We start from the raw sequence: 18,524 nt of genomic DNA, 5'->3' as shown, positions 1-18,524 counted from the left end.
GCAAGAAGGTCATTAACAAAGATGGAAACTCGAGAAGACACAAGGAAAGCGCTGCGCTAGGACGTCCAGCGCCCTCCTCCGGATGCCCAACCCGCCGGCTACACTCTCCCGGACACCTGCTGGCGCTCTCTGGAGCAGTTGCCAGTCACTTGGAGGCTTGGTCGACCCCGCCCACCCTGCGGCTTGGGGCCCGCCCCCTCGTGATTGGTGGCTCCGGTGCCCTATCACTGCCGCGCTCGCTCCAGCGGCCCCCGTGGCCCATCCCCCGACGCCGTAAGGGGGCGGGGACCAGGGCCTCCTCAGGGTCCCTCCGCTCCCTGCCTACGCGCCGACCAGTAGGATTGGTCATGCGCAGTCCTCAGGCCGAATCCCCGGCGTTACGTAACGGACTCTGAGGCCTTTGCCCTTCGCTCCCTCGCCTCCGCTTATGTAACCCGGACGCCCCGGCGCGGACCCCGCCCCCGGGCCAATGGGGACCCCTAGAGCTGGCGGAGGCGGCCAATCGCGGGCCCAGGGGGCGGAGCCGTGTCACGTGGCGCGCGGGGTGGGCGTGGTGCCGGCGGTAGCCTGGCACGCGGCGGGCCTCGAGACCGCGCGGGGTCGGGTCCGCTGGGTGAGCAGCGCTGGCGACGGCGGGTGAGTGCTCGGCCCGGGTGGCGTGGGCTCGGAGCCCGCCGGCCGCGGTCGCCCCAAGCCTGTCCTGCGCTGTGAGAACTTTGTGCTTCAAGTGGCTCCTTGCTCCATCCTGTTCCTGGGTGCGCGGCGATTATTGGGGCTGCCGGGGCCGCGGTCTCCCCCAGGGCTGCCCACCCCAGGAGCCACAGCCGGGCTTCCGGAATCAAATTGTGTTTCTGTTGACACTTGTCACTTTTATTTCCATCCTCCCCCTCCAGGGTGGATCTTCGGTGGGCGGAGACATCCAAAATTGCAGGGAGAAAAGTGCCCCCGTAGGAGCAGGGTTAGTAATTGCCCGCTAATGATGACTGACATCTCTAAGGCGATGGCATGGACCACAATGAGAAATACGGTTCGGTCGCCGATTGCAAAGTAGCAAAGAACAGGCGATTGACTGAGGGCTGCTGTGCGAAGATGGATCCCGGTGAAGATGTAGAAAGGTCTGGTGGTAAATCTCAGAACCCCAGGGGGAATCAGCGTCATGAACTTGAAGGACCACAGGCCAGTGGTCCTGAGGCCCCCGGGAATGATGCTGCTGAGCTCTGGAGGCAGAAATGCGAGCTGCGGAGCAAATTCGTGCAGACCAGCAACAGGTGACATGACCTGATGTGTTTGTTGTTCTTTGCTGGGTCAGTAGAAGGGAAAGACGGGCTTCCATCTTTTTGCATTTTGTTTGTAAGCCTAGGAAAAAAGTTTACCGGGAGTCTCCAGCAGCTTGGAATGAAATACCTTGGAGACACTGAAGGAAATTAACTATATAAGTAGGTTAAAAGTGGTTAGGGAATTGCTGACTCTAGGCTGAAGTGGGACTCAAACAGTAGAAAAGGTTTGATGTTTACCAATTTCTTGACCTGTCATTCCCCACATGTAAAAAGGGGATAATAAATCTGTGAACTGAATGAGCTGATTCATGTTAAGTGCTCAGAAAGCAGGCCTGGCCCGAAATACACTGTTCAGTGAAAGTTGACCTATTGTAATCCAAAGTGTGAATTTAGAATTTTTTTTATCTTACAGTGAACAGCAAGATCGAAACAGAGTTTCTGAAGAACTTATAATGGTTGTCCAAGAAATGAAAAAATACTTCCCATCGGAAAGACATGGTAAACCAAGCACACTGGATGCCCTTAACTATGCCCTTCGCTGTGTACACAGTGTACAAGGTAAATGGGCTACCCTGAAAATACAGTCTTGCACATACATCACTGCTCATGAATGGCAGCCAGGCCAGAAGCATTGTCTGCTTGGTTTTAGGCACAGAAATGTTTTGAGTTTTTTATGCTGTTCTGTGTGAGATGAGTAAATCTACACTGACGCCACTGGCATCTTAGTTTTTCAAATTAGCACTGTGTGCATGCACTTCAGTCGTGTCTGACTCTTTGCGACCCCTGGCGCCTCTGCCAGGCGCCTCTGTCCATGGGATTCTCTAGGCAAGAATACTGGACTGGGTTGCCACGCCCATCTCCAGGGGATCTTCCCAACCCAGGCATCGAATCTGCGTCTCCTGCTTGGCAGGTGGATTCTTTAGCACTGGGAAGCCCTATTTGTGTAGTAGTTTAGTATTTTTGTTGCAGTATTTTGCATTTTTATTTCTATTTCGGGAGAGTAAGAGTTTGGCATAACCACATTTTGGAAATTCACTTTTTAAAGGAATATTGTCTTCTATGATTATTGAGGGGAAAATACATTTGCATATCCCTGTCATAGACATACTTTTAAAATTCAGTCATGTCATGTCAGGAATTTACCAAATTAAAATGCAATGGTTGTAAACACTTTTTCTTTTGACAATTTTCTTCTCAAGGGATTTTAAAAGTGCACATTCTGTAGCACAAACCTCTGTGGTTTCATAGATGATATATAATTCCTGAATACTGGAGTAATGTTTCTGCCATACAAATCCCCTCTGTGTATACTGAGAATTTTTGGTTTCAGTACCTTGTTTTGGTACTTTAAATTTATCTCGTTCCCTATGAACCAGAACATGCCAAATTCATAAATTCAAAATCTTAGGTTTATACAACTGTTAGTGTTTTAGGTGAAAGAAAAAACTGATCTTTCAAGGAAAATATTCTGAGGTGCCCTTATCCTAAAAAAATTAGCCAACTTTAATCGTGTTAAAAATGACTTCCTAAAGATATTGTTGTGAAACAGCCTACCTATCTATTTTCCTGTGTTTCTTAGCAAACAGTGAGTCTTTCCACATTCACAGTCAGAACGGAGCACCTCAAGCTGATGTGACCTTGTGCAGTCTGGAGGAGCTGGCCACTATTGCTTCAGAGCACGCTTCCAAAAACACAGTAAGAATTCACCAGTTTTGCCATATCAGCCAGGGTGGTTTTTCCTAGGGACCTTATCTTGATGTAGAGTCTTAAAAGTGACAACTGAACATTTCCGTAACCACAGTTTGAGGTAAACAACTGGAGAAAACTGCTAATGAGGCATCTCAAGTTTCTCCTGTCTTTGACAAAGAAAACATCTGAAAACAGGAAGCAGCACATGAGTGTTAGTTGACTTTGCTTTGGTTCTGGGGTGCCTCTCTCTCCTTAGCATCCCTGAGTTCTCCCAAATTAAGAAGAAGATAAAAGCAACACTGCAGAGTAATTTCCTGCATCGTATTCTAATCTCCAAATGTTGATTTCTATTTATATCAATCTTAGTTCCAATACCTACTACTCCAGGTTGTAACAACTGGATTTTATAAAGCAGGTAAGTTGAGATGATGTAATCTTTTATAAAATTGTGAAAGAGTTATTTAGTATTTATCTTTTCATATGGACAGAATAATTGGGGTTCATGTTTTGCTGACATGATGGGGATTACTTAATTTATGTGTAGTGCGTGCATGCTAAGTCACTTCAGTCGTGTCCGACTCTTTGTGACCCCATGGACTGTAGCCCACCAGGCTCCTCTATCCATGGGGATCTCCAATCAAGAATGCTGGAGTGGACTGCCATGCCCTCCTCCAGGGAATCTTCCTGATCCAGGGACTGAACCTGCATCTCTTATGTCTCCTGCATTGGCCGTCAGGTTCTTTACCACTGGCACTATCTGGGAAGCCCAATTTTTGTGTAGACCTCAACATAATCAGTCCTGAATATTCATTGGAAGGACCAATGCTGAAACTCCAATACTTTGGCCACCTGATGTGAAGAACCGACTCACTGGAGAAGACCCTGATTCTGAGAAAGATTGAGGGCAGGAGGAAAAGGGGACAACAGAGGATGAGATGGTTGGATGGCATCACCGAGTAGATGGAACAAGAGTTTGAACAAGCTCCGGGAGTTGGTGATGGACAGGGAAGCCTGGCATGCTGCAGTCCATGGGGTTGCAAAGAGTCGGACACAACTGAGCGACTGAACTGAACAACATAATTGTAACTTAAAGATTTTATGATATTGGAGCACGAGATAGCCCTAATGTTACGTGCTTGTTTTGCTACTAATAACTAGTGTGTTTATAGTATTGTAGTAAGTGCTAAGGAGATTTAAGAAAAAAAGCTTTAGAAAAACATTTTCCTTTTAAGATCTTCAAATTAACACTAGAGAGGAAAACATACGCCAGTGCTAGCCAATACAAACTGTGGCTGATTATAAGCAGACTATGTTTATGTCTAATGGAATGAATTAGAGAAATGATTCTTATGAGGTATGTCAAAGACACCATCTTGGAGCAAGTAAATCTAAAGCTTGATCTCGAAGCCTAGATATGCACAGGCGAAGGGAAGACCGTCCTGTTAGGTGTATAGCACAGTTTGCGAAGAAGAAGGAATCAAGTGAACACAGTATATAGTGTGAAAGGGAAACTGTTAGTCACTCTCAGTGGTGTCCAACTCTTTCTGGCCCCATGGACTGTAGCCCGCCAGGATCCTCTGCCCATGGAATTCTCCAGGCAAGAACACTGGAGTGGGTTGCCATTCCTTTCTCCAAGGGATCTTCCTGACCCAAGGATTGAACCCAGGTCTCCTGCATTGCAGGCAAACTCTTTACCGTCTGAGCCACCAGGGATTCACTGTTTAATAGGTATAGAATGAGCTGGTGTATCGTTTGGCAGAACTTACTTCAGAAGGAAAAATGCAGGTTTTACAGTGGTAACTAGGAAGTATGTTGGAGAATTTTGTTACCTTTGCCAGATGCATGTGTGTGTGCGTTTTAAGTTATTGATCATAGTAGACATCTAGATGAAATTTATTCAGGAAATGTTGCTAGTCATAATTCAACACTGTGCATTTATTTTGAATGTTTTTCATAGGATACCTTTGTGGCAGTGTTTTCATTTCTCTCTGGAAGGTTAGTGCATGTTTCTGAGCAGGCGCCTTCGATCCTGAACTGTAAGAAAGAGTTCTTGGAGTCTTGTCATTTTGTTGAACTGCTTGCCCCCCAAGACATGAGGGTGTTCTACATGCACACTGCCCAGGCTCAGCTTCCGTTCTGGAATAAATGGACACAAAGAGGTAATGGGACCAATACTCAGATGTTTATCTCACCTGGTTAAGATCAGTTTCATTCTACCAGAAATAGTACACAAGTGAATGCATTATTCAGAATATGCAAATTGTATGGTTTTTCTTATTTAGTTTTAAAAGGCAAAGTGTGATGAAAATCGCATTTTAAATGCTTATAATGACATAAAGTTCCAATAAATTTGCTTTCATTTAGTCAACTTGATTTCACAGATTATATGCTACAAATATGGTTTGATTACAGCATGCTATATAGCAGATTTGGAGAAGGAAATGGCAACCCACTCCAGTATCCTTGCCTGGAGAATCCCATGGACAGAGGAGCCTGGTGGGCTACATTAGTCCATGGGTCGCAAAGAGTCAGACACGACTGAGCGACTTCACTTCACTATATAGCAGGTTAATTGCTACAAAGGCTCTGTTTCCTTCATGTGAATACAATTCAATGTTTTTCCTCTTACACTGACTTCATTATCTCTCTCTCTAGAGATAAGCTTTTCAAAGTTAGATCCCTTTCCAGTTTTTCTTCTCCTTAAAAGCTATGACTCCCATCATTTTGTTTTCCTTCGGAAATGCTGCTTTGCCTGAACTGGGGGGTGGGGGATGGATTTCTCCTCGCAGTTTTCTTTGTGATCTTCTGTCCCATGTCATCTTCCATGCATTCATTCATCCTTTCTCTGTTAGTTCAATCACTCAGTCATGTCTGACTCTCTGCAACCCCATGGACTGCAGCACGCCAGGCTTCCCTGTCCTTCACTGTCTCCCAGAGCTTGCTCAAACTTATGTCCATCAAGTCAGTGATGCCATCCAGCCATCTCATCCTGTGTTCTCCCCTTCTCCTCCTGCCTTGAGTCTTTCCCAACATCAGGGTCTTTTCCAGTGAGTCAGTTAGTTGCCCAAAGTATTAGGGCTTTAGCTGCACATTAGTTTTTGAATGTTGAGTTTTAAGCCAACTTTTTCACTCTCCTCTTTCACTTTCATCAAGAGGCTCTTCAGTTCCTCTTCGCTTTCTGCCATAAGGGTGGTCTCATCTGCATATCTGAGGTTATAGGCACTTCTCCCAGCAGTCTTGATTCCAGCTTGTGCTTCATCCAGCCCAGCATTTCACATGATGTATTCTGCATATAACTTAAATAAGCAGGGTGACAATATACATCCTTGATGTACTCCTTTCCCAATTTGGAACCAATCCGTTGTTCTATATCTGGTTCTAACTGTTGCTTCTTGATCTGCATACAGATTTCTCAGGAGGGAGGTAAGTTCAGTGCAGTCGCTCAGTCATGTCTGACTCTCTGTGACCCCATGGACTGCAACACGCCAGGCCTCCCTGTCCATCACCAGTTCCCAGAGCTTGTTCAAGCTTATGTCCATCAAGTCGGTGATGCCATCCAACCATCTCATCCTCTGTTGTCCCCTTCTCCTCCTGCCCTCAGTCTTTTCCAGCATCAGGGTCTTTTCCAATGAGTCAGTTCTTTGCATCAGGTGGTCAAAGTATTGGAGTTTCAGCTTCAGCATCAGTCCTTCCAGTGAATATTCAGGACTGATTTCCTTTAGGATCAACTGGTTTGATCTTGCAGTCCAAGGGACTCTCAAGAGGCAGGTAAGGTGGTCTGGAATTCCCATCTCTTGAAGAATTTTCCACAGTTTTTTGTGATCCACACAGTCAAAGGCTTTGGTGTAGTCAATAAAGCAGAAGTAGATGTTTTTTTTTTTTTGGAACTGACAGAAATCCTTTCCATGAAAAGTTTCATGAAAAGTCACCCTTTACATCATATTTCATACTTTTCATGAAACATCTTTTAAAGATTTTAGTATAGATCAGCTTTCTTTTTGATCCCAAACCCTTTTCTCTCATTTTGATTATTTTATTATGGTAAAAAAAACACATTCACAAAATTTACCATCGTAAAAGCTGACTCATTAGGAAAGACCCTGATGCTGGGAAAGATTGAAGTCAGGAGGAGAAGCGGGTGGCAGAGGATGAGATGGTTGGATGGCATCACTGACTTGATGGACATGAGTTTGAACAAACTCCAGGAGATGGTAAAGGACAGGGAAGCCTGGCATGCTGCAGTCAGTGGAGTTGCAGAGTCGGACATGACTTAACAACTGAACAACAGCCGTTTTTGAGTGTATGGTTCAGCAGCATGAAGTCCGTTCACAATGTTGTAAAGTGGATCCCCAGAACTTCATCCTGCAGATCCAGATTTCTGTACTTTTTCTGGTTTTCAATCCACTGCCCAGCCCAGTGAAGTCAGTCTTACAGGCTTCTTTCTTTAACCACAGACCCTCTCTCTGGCCTCTGTAGAAGCTTTGGAAAAGACACCTGTCACCCCTGCGTTTCTTCCAGCTCCTTCTTTCCTGTTTTGTTGTTGTTGTTCAGTCACTCAGTCATGTCTAAGTCTTTGTTACTACATGGACTGCGGCATGCCAGGCTTCCCTGTACTTCACCATATCCCGGAGTTTGCTCAAACTGATGTCCACTGAGTCATTGATGCCATCCAACCATGTCATCCTCTGTCGTCCCCTTCTTCTCCTGCCTTCAGTCTTTCCCAGCATCAGGATCTTTTCCAATGAGTCAGCTCTTCACATCAGGTGCCCAAAGTATTGGAGCTTCAGCATCAGTCCTTCCAGTGACTATTCAGGACTGATCTCCTTTAGGATGGACTGGTTGGATCTCCTTGCAGTCCAAGGGACTCTCAAGAGTCTTCTCCAACACCATAGTTCAAACTCATCAGTTCTTCAGCCCTCAGCTTCTTTATGGTCCAACTCTCACATCCATACATGACTACTGGAAAAACCATAACTTGGATTAAATAGACCTTTGTGGGCAAAGTGATGTCTCTGCTTTTTAATATGCTCTCTGGATTTGTCATAGCTTTCCTTCTTTCCTGTTCCCATCATTCAAAAACACTAATTTCATTTTTATTCCTCTTTCCTAAATATGTGTTGTCAAACTTTAACTGTCCACGTTTGTTTCTCTGCTTTTGTTTGTCATGTATTCATCCCAGGGATGTTTATGCAGCCGTCTCTGTGGGCCAAGAGCTGTTCTAGGTGCTGAGGTACAGCTGTGAACAGAACAGACACTTGGGACTGCTCACCAGCTCTTTCTCACTTACCCTTCAGTATTGCCCTACAGTCTCTGATTTTTTCACCTTCTTATCTTTGCTAATTACTTAATATTTCCCCTACTTGCGAAAACATACTAGTCTCTGAAGTTGTTTTCTTTCAGACCTAAACGTTAACTTGCTCCATAAAGATGGTGTCTATCTCATTCACTCCTGACACTGTACTTTTGCCTTAGGAACCCCAATGCCAGGGTCCAGCCCCAGCAGGATCCAGGGGAACCCTCAGGATGAACGGCATCGGCGAGGAAAAGAGAGAGAGAGAGAGAGAGACCAGACCAGGATATGCAGCAGAGTCTGGCAGTTGCTTTATTTTTCACCGTAGCCTTTATACCCTAAGTTGGTACATTTCTAAGGGGCAGATAAGCATACAGACTTAGTTTAACATTCCATTAGCTTGTCCTTCACGAAACCAGGTGTGCTCTGTATATTTTTTGTTTATGAGAGTCTTTTCCCATAGATTTTTTGTACATTATCTTCTGGCCTTGAGGTTAGCAGAAAACAGAAAAGTGGCAGTCTCATGGTACAGCAGGTTGCAACATAATAGAAATACAATCCTATTAACATAAAAGTCAGTCTTTTTGCAGAAGTTCTCAACTAAATTTATCTAAAAAGTTTAGCACACAAAGACTCTGCGGCTCTGGTAAGGGAGCCCCTGTTTAGCACTCCTGGTTAAAATTAACAGTTATCTTACTGTTTTTACACTAGAGCTAAACTCTTATTTTTCTAGATCTCCAACTATATTAACAATAGTTTCCACTGCACAACATCAGCACGTTAACATCAATCAAACGTTGATCTGATAACCACTTTTTAAAACAATATTTTTTGTATTCTCTAATAGGGCTTCCTCACCCCCCAAAGGGCTCTGTGCCTATTAGGGCCTTTTTTATGGTTAATCTCTATGTATAATATCTTTTGGCTTTCAGGCCTGTTGACAATTTATGGCTTGCACCTGGTGCAACTTTAAGCAACTTCAGTAGCTGACCCTGTCTTTTTTGTGGTTAATCTATTTTCTTTCTATTAGGTGTCATCTCCATGGGAACTAGATAGGATTACATTTTTACAGAACAGAAATGCAAAGGATTGCAAAAATAGCAGATATGGCATAAAACAGGCTCTTAGTCTAAAAGTTAACTACCTGCAAGAAGTCACCAGCTAATCTCTATCTAAACTATTTTCTATTAGGCACATTTGTGGCTATAGTATCTGTGGAGCTTTTCTCACCCCGCGGAGGGACCTATGCTTAATAGTTTCTTTTGTTAGCGTACTGTGCTTAGGATGTTTAGAACAATCATGAGTATTTTTTGCAATGAGAGCACACATTTATCAAACAAGCCAGAATGCCAGCAAAAGGGTTTGAATTGAAGCATTTCCTTCATCCCTGGCCCCTTCATAGGGTACCAGTGTCCGGGAGATTCATTAATTAGGGTTTTAAGTTGGTCTTTATTCAATGAAAGAGGAGCAGGAGGGCTCTCGGCAGGCAACACAGGAATCCACAGCAGGGCAAACAAGAACAACAGCAGAAAAGGGGGGAGGATACAGGGTGGGTTAGAGGCCGAGGCCAACCTGGAAGATCCCTTATATCCTGGATGGCCTTGCCTGTCAGGTTTTTTCCTCATGACCTCGTCATGGATGGGGTCCCAGACGGCCTTGCCTGTCCAGTATTTTCTTCATGACCTCATCATGGGCAGGATCTCCCATAATGGCTCCTGGCACCCCAAGGATCCAGACTCTCCCCAAGAGCCGTTTTTTAGCCCCCACACTGTTCCTGGCTTATGCACGTGTTACCTCCTTCTGTTCCTTCCTTTGAGTTCAGAGACCATTAAGAGGACATAGGAAGCTGTATAAACTCAGTGGTTGTCAAGTCTGGCCCAGTGTTAGAGCATGTTTCCACTTAGATTTGTCATACAGACCTCTGAGAAGGAGCTGACCACTTTTTCTTTAGAACACAGCTTCAGCAACAAGAACTTGCACACTCCAGTCCAGGTGTGGAAGTGACCGTGGGCGCCCATCTACTGTTTGAGATCCCATAGGCTGACTCTCTGTGTTTGAGAACTCCTGGGGAATGCAGCTGAATTCAGATGCCTGATGTATAAATAAAGGCAAGTTCACCTTACAGTAGAGTTGCAGTGTTTTTTATGTGCAAGGAATTTTAAGCTCAGAATCTGAAGGTCTGAGTTTCAAATTGAATTATGTCCCTTCATGAGCCTTGGACTCTTTGAAAGTCCTTTGGGCTACAAGGAAATCAAACCAGTCAACCCTAAAGGAAATCAGTCCTGAGTGTTCACTGGAAGGACTGATGCTGAAGCTGAAGCTCCAATACTTTGGCCACCTGATGCGAAGAGCCAACTCACTGGAAAAGACCCTGATCTTGGGAAAGATTGAGGGCAGAAGGAGAAGGGGGTGACAGAGGATGAGATGGTTGGATGGCATCACCGACTCAATGGACATGAGTTTGAGCAAGCTGTGGGAGATGGTGAAGGACAGGGAAGCCTGGCATGCTGCAGTTCATGGGGTCATAAAGAGACATGACCTAGCGACCAGACACGTGAACCTTGGAGGCCACCTGGCTTCTCATCGTAAAATGAGAATCTTAGTTTCTGATGTGCCTGTTAATACAGGGTTGCTGAGAGGACCTAGCAGTAAAGTGGGTAAGTGAAGCCCTGGGGATGTTTGGAGCATCCATGGCATAAAGGCTTATCTTTACTGCTGTCATCTATTGAGTGGTTACTGGTTGTCAGGATCCCTTCTTGATGCTTTAGTGGAGTAACCCAGTTAACCTTCACATCTCCGGTGGACCGACACAGTAACTGTGTTGATTTGGGTCTGCTTAGAAGCAGGGTACTTATGATTATGGAGTAGAGGTTGAGAGGAGCCCTCAACCTGCATTACGGGCCTGGCCGGAAGGAGCAAGGGCAAAGGAGGGCTAGGGGCAGGAGCTTGGGCTGCAGCGCAGCTTAGAGAGAGCTGGGCCAGGCACCCAAAGGGGGTCCAAGCTCCACATGCTGGAGGATCCTGGCATCTGGATGGAGTGGTCCTATCTCAGAGCCCCTCAGTGCATGGGCTGGTGGTTGGGTGTCAGGTCCCCCATAGTCAAGAGCTGAGCCATTTCTGAGCTGCCACAGTCACAGAGGTGCCAATGTCGCACTGCCTGTCAGTATGGAGCTGGCCTTCACCTTGACAACGTGAATCCAGCGCCCCTTTGACAGCTCGGTTGCTGGGACCACACCTTAAAGCAGGAAACCTTGCCCCAGACAAAGCCGAGCACTTGAAAGTGGCCCCACGGGATGGCTCACATCTGAGCCTGGCTCCCATCTGATCTGAAAGTCAGATCAGAAAACTAAGGATGTTTTTGAAACATCCTTCTCTTGCCTTAATTCCTCCATGATTTATATGAGCCTTGAGTGAAACAGTTTTTATGTTGCAACAACAGGACATCTTAGAGAAATGAATTTCTTTACCTTATTTTTCCACTTCTTTTTCTCACTGTGCTCAGTTGTGACTGACTCTTTGTGTCGCTTTTAACTTGCCCACCAGATTCCTCTGTTCATGGAATTCTCTAGGCAGGAATACTGGAGTGGACATGTGGACATTTGAGACATTCCCTTCTCCAGGGGATCTTCCAAACCCAGGGATAGAATCCACATCTTTTGTGTCTCCTGCATCACAGGCAGATTCTTTTCCTCTGAGCCATCAGTGCAGCTCACTTTGTCAAGTTCTTTCATTTATTTCTCATGGATATTCTGTAAGAACTTCTGGTTTCAGAATTCTGGGACTGCAACTGTTATAGTTTCATGAGTTATGATCGTTTGGTCATCGGTCCATTTACTTTTAAACTGAAGGTTTTTTAAAAGTCATAAACATTTTTCTTGATTGTTCAGAAGTCCAGTTTCTGACTCTTGCTAATGATCTTTCCCTCAGGGATATAAATGCCTGGGCTATATTTGGTGTTTTGGGTCTTTAGAATTATTGTAAATGCTCCTTCAGTGTATTTTTAAAAAACATTTCCTTGGTTTCTATAACTGGGGACTGTTCACTCCAGTGAACAAATGTTCAAGATATATAATTAGGGAGATGTACCAGACAAAAGTAATCAGCAGTACTTGAGCATAGATTCAGTTTCCTACTGTGTCCTAAGAAAGGCAAATTTAAAGGTTTCTGATTTATCTCCTTATAAATCAGTAAAATAAATGCAAAAGTTTATAAAACTGAAGCAGAATCTTTGGCATAAGAGTTGTGAGGAAAAACTTTCTTTCCATTGTTTTGGGTCCTCATTGTGGCTCAAAGGCTCTCTAGTCCAGAGCACAGGCTCTAGCGCACGTGGGCTCAGTAGTTGCAGCGAGTGAAATCTTAGTTCCCTGACCAGGGACCCAACCTGACTCCTCTGCGTTGGAAGCCGGATTCTCAGCCCCTGCATCACCAGGGAAGTCCCGAGAAAACGTTATTAATGACACTGAACTGGTACCGTTTTCTGGAACTTGGTTTGCCAACATATTATGAGAGTCATGAAATGATCATATTGTTTAGGTACACAGCTCTGGGAAATTTATCCAAGGAAAGAAAATACAATGAAAAAAAATGTACTATATATCCTACACCCAAAAGTTCTATGTAGTCTAAATTCCAAGTTTTTGAGACATGTCCACAATATTACCATGGCATGGAATATCACCAGCAAAATGCTTGTGTCAAAGGATGACTATGTTGATGTTTAAAGCAGTGAGTGCGGACAGGTGTAGTAACAGAGACAGAACTGCAGGAGATGACAGGGAAAGGCCGTCGTCAGTGGCTCTCAGGGCCTCTCCTGAGGACTGCTGACCAGCAGGAAAGCCCTGGGTGGATCCTGGATGGGATGAGATCTTGGTAAAGGGGAGGGGAGTCCTATTTTAAGAGTAGCTCTCTCTCTTCAAAGAGTGCCCTGTTTGGCTAGTGATGGTTTGAGGAGGAGCCACCCAGGGCAGGACACTGATGGGTGTCTTTGTTTCCAGTGGCCTCACAGTATGAATTGGCACCGGTGAAGTCCTTCTTCTGCAGGATCGGGTGAGTATGGGGGCTCCTGAGGCCAGGAGCAGTGGGTTAGGCTCTGATTATATTTTAATTTTTTTCTTGATGTATAGCTCATCCCTGGGTTGGGAAGATCCCCTGGAGTAGGAAATGGCAACCCACTCCAGTATTCTTGCCTGGAGAATCTCAAGAGGAGCCTAGTTGGCTACATACAATCCATGGCATCACAGAGTCGGACATGAGCAAGCACATGAAAAGACAAGAACTGATTTACAGTATTTCAGATGTACAGCAAAGTGATTCAGTTATATATACGCATACTAAGTCACTTCAGTTGTGTCAGACTCTGCGACCCTGTGGACTGTAGCCCTCCAGGCTCCTCCATCCATGGGATTCTCCAGGCAAGGATAACTGGAGTGGGTTGCCATGCCCTCCTCTAGGGGATCCTCCTGACCCAGGGACCAAACTCATGTCTCTTAGATCTCCTGCATTGGCAGGTGAGTTCTTTACCACTAGTGCTACCATTCACATGTGCATGCTAGGGCTAAGTCGCTCCAGTCGGGTTTGACTTTTTGCGACCCTAAGGACTGTAGCCTGCCAGGCTCCTCTGTCCATGGGGTTCTCCAGGCAAGAATACTGGAGTGGGTTGCCATGCCTTCCTCCAGGGATCTTCCCCACCCAAGGATCCAACCCCCATCTCTTGTGTCTCCTGCCTTAGCAGGTGGTTTCTTTACCACTAGCACCACTATTCACATATATATTCTTTTTCAGATTCTTTTTCATTACTGGTTATTACAGGATAATTGAATATAGTTCCTTGTGCTGTGTAGGAGGTCTTTGTTGTTCATCTATTTGATATATATAGTTGTCTGTATCTGTTAATCCCTAATTCCAAGTTTACCCCTCTGATTTTATTTAGCACTTGATTCTTCTGTATTCAGCTAGGTCTTCCGTGGATACAAAAGACAAGACCTGGTTCTTGCTACAAGAAGTTCTTATATTTTGACTGAGAAGATGCATGTACCTGTGAGAAAAGTAGATAGTAATGCAGTAGGAGAAAAGACAGGAAAGATCACTCAGATCTGAAGCCCACTGTTGTCTGGGGCTTTTTTGGTTTTGTTTGGTTTTTGTTTTTCAGTCACATTTAAAATTAATTTTTGCAAATTTGAATAACCTTAAAGCAAGATAGGTATATTTATGAGAAGACTTAAAGACTTCCCTAGTGACTCAGCTGGTAAAGAATCTGCCTGCAATGTGGGAGACCCAGGTTCGATCCCTAGGTTGGGAAGATCTCCTGGAGAAGGGAACGGCTACCCCACTCCAGGATTCTGGCCTGGAGAATTCCATGGACTGTATAGTCTGTGGGGTCGCAAAGAGTCAGACATGACTGAGTGACTTTCACTAAAAGGTCCAGAGATAGAGAACTAGAAAAGAAATCAGAAGTTTAATTGTAATTGATTTCTGGTAGAATTTATTAGTGATTTTTTTTCCTCCTTTTAAGTTTACTATGACATGTTAATGTTTGTTGTTGTTTGATCGCTCAGTCGTGTCCGACTCTTTTGCCACCCCAGCCCACCAGCTCTTCTGTCTGTAGGATTTCACAGGCAAGAATACTGGGGTGGGTTGCCATTTCCTCCTGCAGGGGATCTTCCCTTCCCAGGGATCAAACCTGTGTCTCCTGCATTGGCAGGCAGATTCTTTACCACTGAGCCACTGGGAGAGCCCTTCATAGTAAAAGAAAAAAACATTTTTAAATGACATTGCAATCACCAACATTAGTGTTGAAGTTACTATTAATAAATGGCCTTGATATTTAGAGAAGAGAAGTCCTTGTGATAGATGATTCAGACATTCCATGGACTTGGGGGGACCTGAGCTGATAGTATTCGAATGTTTGGGGTGGGATACCCTGGAATGGTACAGGGGAGAAGGCCCGTGCCGGTTCCTCTTGTCACTCGCAGGTGAGTCGTTCGTGAAGATCTGAGAGCAGCGCCTGCCAGATAGTAAGCGCTGTAGGTGTTTGTTACTCTAGTAGGTACTAGGACCAAAACTAAGTTCTGCCTTCATGGACTTAGTGTTCTGTAGGGATGGGGGCTAATAGTAAACAACCGTGTAAGCATACATGTGTCAGTTGTAGTAAGTTCCATGTAGAACAGTGAGCTGAGTAAGGGAGTTCTGGGCAGTGGAGAGGTTGCCAGTGTATTCACGGTGGTCAAGGAACTCTTCTCTAGTTAGAAGCCTAACTGACCAGAGCCCTGAAGGAGGTGAGGAAGCAGCATGTTTGAGAGACGACGTCCCGGGCGAGTACAGAGGCCCTGGGCAGAGCACGCCTGGCTCTGGGGAGGAAGGGGACAGGAAGGGTGGAGAAGACAAGGAAGCAGGGGCAGAGACCACAGGACACTCTGACTCCTGGGTGAAACGTTTCGTTCAGGGTAGCCACTTGATTATTTTTAAAACTCCGGGGATTTTCAAAATAATATAAAAACTAGTGCAATGAACTGATAGGTACTGCATTTTCCATGAATAACCATGGCCAGGCCTGTGTCATCTGTTCCACCACCTCATGCCCCCTCTCCTCAGCTCTCTTATCCTTTCCTTCATGGTTATTTCAGAGTCTTGTCCTAACAGTAAGGTTCTTGTCAAGCCTCCAGGTGTTCCTGTCGTTCCTCTGTGGCCGGCAGGAGCTGCTGGTTAACTAGGCTGAGGAAGTTAGCTCCTGGCCCGATGAGAGTCCCCGTTGGTTTTGACACTTCCTTTGTGGCAGACTTGTCATCCCAGGCTCAGCAGAGGTGGTTGCTCCCCAGATTCAGGTCCTCGGGCAGTGCTGCTACAGGGTCACAACTAGGTCTGTCCTTTGAACAAGAATGTAGAAAGGAAGGGGTGCCTGGGGGCTGGCTTGGGGGCACTGGTCCCAGGGGACCCTGTTATGTGATGCTTGGTTTAGACACATGAAATGAGATGGACGGCTGTGCCTGTCTCTCTTCCCAGCAGGAGTGGACAGTCATGCTGGAATCAGTGACCAGTTCACACTCAGAGTGATGAGCCAGGTCTCCAGAAAACCTCTTACTCATCGAATAACAAATCATTGCCCTTGGGTACTAAACATTAAAACTGACATGTCCCTTCTTTTAAAAATAAATCTGTTTAACACTACTATGTTTACAATGGATAACCAAGAAGGTCCTACTGTCTAGCACAGGGAGCTCTGCTCAATGTGATGTGGCCGCCTGGGTGGGAGGGGAGTTTGGGGAAGAATGGATACATGTGTATGTATGGCCAAGTCCCTTTGCTGCTCACCTGAAACTGTCTGTCACAACACTGTTAATCAGCTATCCCCGACTACAAAACAAGAAGTTTTAAAAAGTTAATAAATACGTTTAGACGTTTTAGACTTGGACATGTCTCCCTTGAAAATTACTGAACATTTTCCCTGGTCTTGTTTCACCTTGGACTAAGTGGCCCTTCATGACCAGCACTAACCGCTCTATCCTTCTTCAGCGGAGGTGAAGCTGGGGAGCCGCAGCGGCCTTACTGCCCATTCCGGATCACTCCCTACTTGATTCGTATGCATAGCTCGGCCCTCGCGGAGGCTGAACCCTGCTGTCTCTTGCTGGTGGAAAAGATGCACTCGGGTTACCAAGGTAAGCCGGGAGCATCTGCATTCAGCTCAGACGTGATGCATCCGTGCATCAGAAAGGAGCCCGTGAAAGCCCGCCTCTTCCCTGAGCCCATTCTGCCTGACGTCTGTCTGCTGGCCTTGACTTCCGGTGCTGGTGTCTCCTTCAAGGAAGCAGGGCCCCCAGGTCCAAGCATAGACTTGCCCACAGATACACAGACTTCCTATCCTTTCTCTGCTGGTTACCATCCTGTGGTCTTTCGCTTCTGTCTTGTGTGACATAGGAGCACTGAAACTGTTGCACAGAGAAGTCACAAGAATGAGTTAGGTTTTTTAAGTGTTTTGAAAGCCGCCTCCCCCCTGCCGCCCGCCGCCAAGTAAACAGCATAGTTTGTTTTCTGATGGTGTAACTACATTGCTAAATTCACATATCAGTATAGAAGCAGCTTCCATTCATTATATTTTGAAATTACAGTCAATTCTGCTTGTAACATGACACATGCTTTTTTGGAATTTATCATTCCTGTGCAAAAAAAATTCACGCAAATCACAGGGCTTAGGGAAAAATGAGTTTAGGGGCACAACACTCAATACATTAAAATTTTAAAATATTTAAAATTTAAAAATAAAAAAATTTAAAAATTTAAAATTTAAAATAAGCACAAAATAAGATGGTAACACATAAGATGGTAAACACATAAAAGGGTAACACAGTGTTACATAATAAATGACTAAGAAATGCACAAATGTTACAATAAATGCAGCTCTTCACTGTGGAAAAGCCTTGCAGTTTGCTGTGGACACAGGTGTTGCACAGGCCGCAGCTCCTGCCTTACTATGAGTGCTGGAATGGAAGTCATCTGAAATCAGACGGAGAATTCCATCACCAGGTTGGACAGGCATGGCTCAAGGCACACCTGGTGCACAGAGGCAGCAGCTAGATATTTCATGTGTGTGCATGTTTCTCTGTGTTCCTAAATGACTCCATTCAACTAGGTGCTGTTTTCTACATTCACCTTGTGTTCCTTAAAAATGAAATCATGCCTAAGCAAATGCAGATTGCATCATGCCCAAATCATCCCCTAATGTTTGACCACTGCATTTTCCAAGAGGGCTATAGCAGAACTGACCACGCCAACTTTATTACAGATTAAAAATGTCCATGTTGTACTGACATCTTGATAGCTTACAGTGAGCGATGTCAGATTTGTGATCTCCAAAGAAGATTTTGCTTCAGGATCAGGGACCAGGCTTGATCACCCAAGAATGTTTGTGTAGCAGAAGCTTTGTTACAGTGAAAAAGGACAGAGAAAGCTTCTGACATGGACATCAGAAGGCGACAGAGTGCTCCACTAGCGAGTCTTACCAATGCCTTAAATACTTTTACCAGACCCACTCCCACAACATACCTCTTAAATTAATAAGATCAGAACAATAGAAAGGTCTTACCAGACCCACTCACACAATCTTAAGAAAACATACATATAAGATAACAAGATTAGTCAGAAGGTGCTTGTTAAGAAGGTGGAACATGTCCTGGAGCAAGATACATTGTTGTTATATAATCATTAGTACTCTGCATATAAGTTAAATAAGCAGGGTGACAATATACAGCCTTGACTCCTTTTCCTATTTGGAACCA

General features: G+C 45.0%; 1 protein-coding gene across 17 annotated transcripts in view; it reads left to right on the top strand.

Annotated features, from left to right (window-relative positions):
• The first annotated feature begins 396 nt into the window (after positions 1-396).
• The window catches only part of PER3 (period circadian regulator 3), a 71,231-nt gene continuing 53,103 nt past the window's right edge, over positions 397-18,524 (top strand). For 11 of the 17 annotated variants that reach the window (XR_006344840.1, XR_006344841.1, XR_006344839.1 and 8 more), the window contains exons 1-6: positions 647-1,268; positions 1,690-1,835; positions 2,857-2,972; positions 4,924-5,125; positions 13,251-13,302; positions 16,765-16,907. Coding sequence is in view for 14 of the 17 variants with exons in the window: in XM_043923099.1 (XP_043779034.1) it covers positions 1,006-1,268; positions 1,690-1,835; positions 2,857-2,972; positions 4,924-5,125; positions 13,251-13,302; positions 16,765-16,907 (922 nt within the window). In the remaining 3 variants the exon portion in view is untranslated. Of the gene's footprint in view, positions 1,269-1,689; positions 1,836-2,856; positions 2,973-3,332; positions 3,382-4,923; positions 5,126-13,250; positions 13,303-16,764; positions 16,908-18,524 lie in introns of those variants that run through there. The other 6 variants (XM_043923091.1, XM_043923092.1, XM_043923095.1 and 3 more) reach the window with 6 other exon arrangements.

This window comes from Cervus elaphus, chromosome 14 (assembly GCF_910594005.1).
Source record: "Cervus elaphus chromosome 14, mCerEla1.1, whole genome shotgun sequence".
In the NCBI taxonomy this organism is placed as follows: Eukaryota; Metazoa; Chordata; class Mammalia; order Artiodactyla; family Cervidae; genus Cervus; species Cervus elaphus.
The sequence above is the reverse complement of the archived record's forward strand: the minus strand, read 5'-3'. Positions and strand labels throughout refer to the sequence as shown.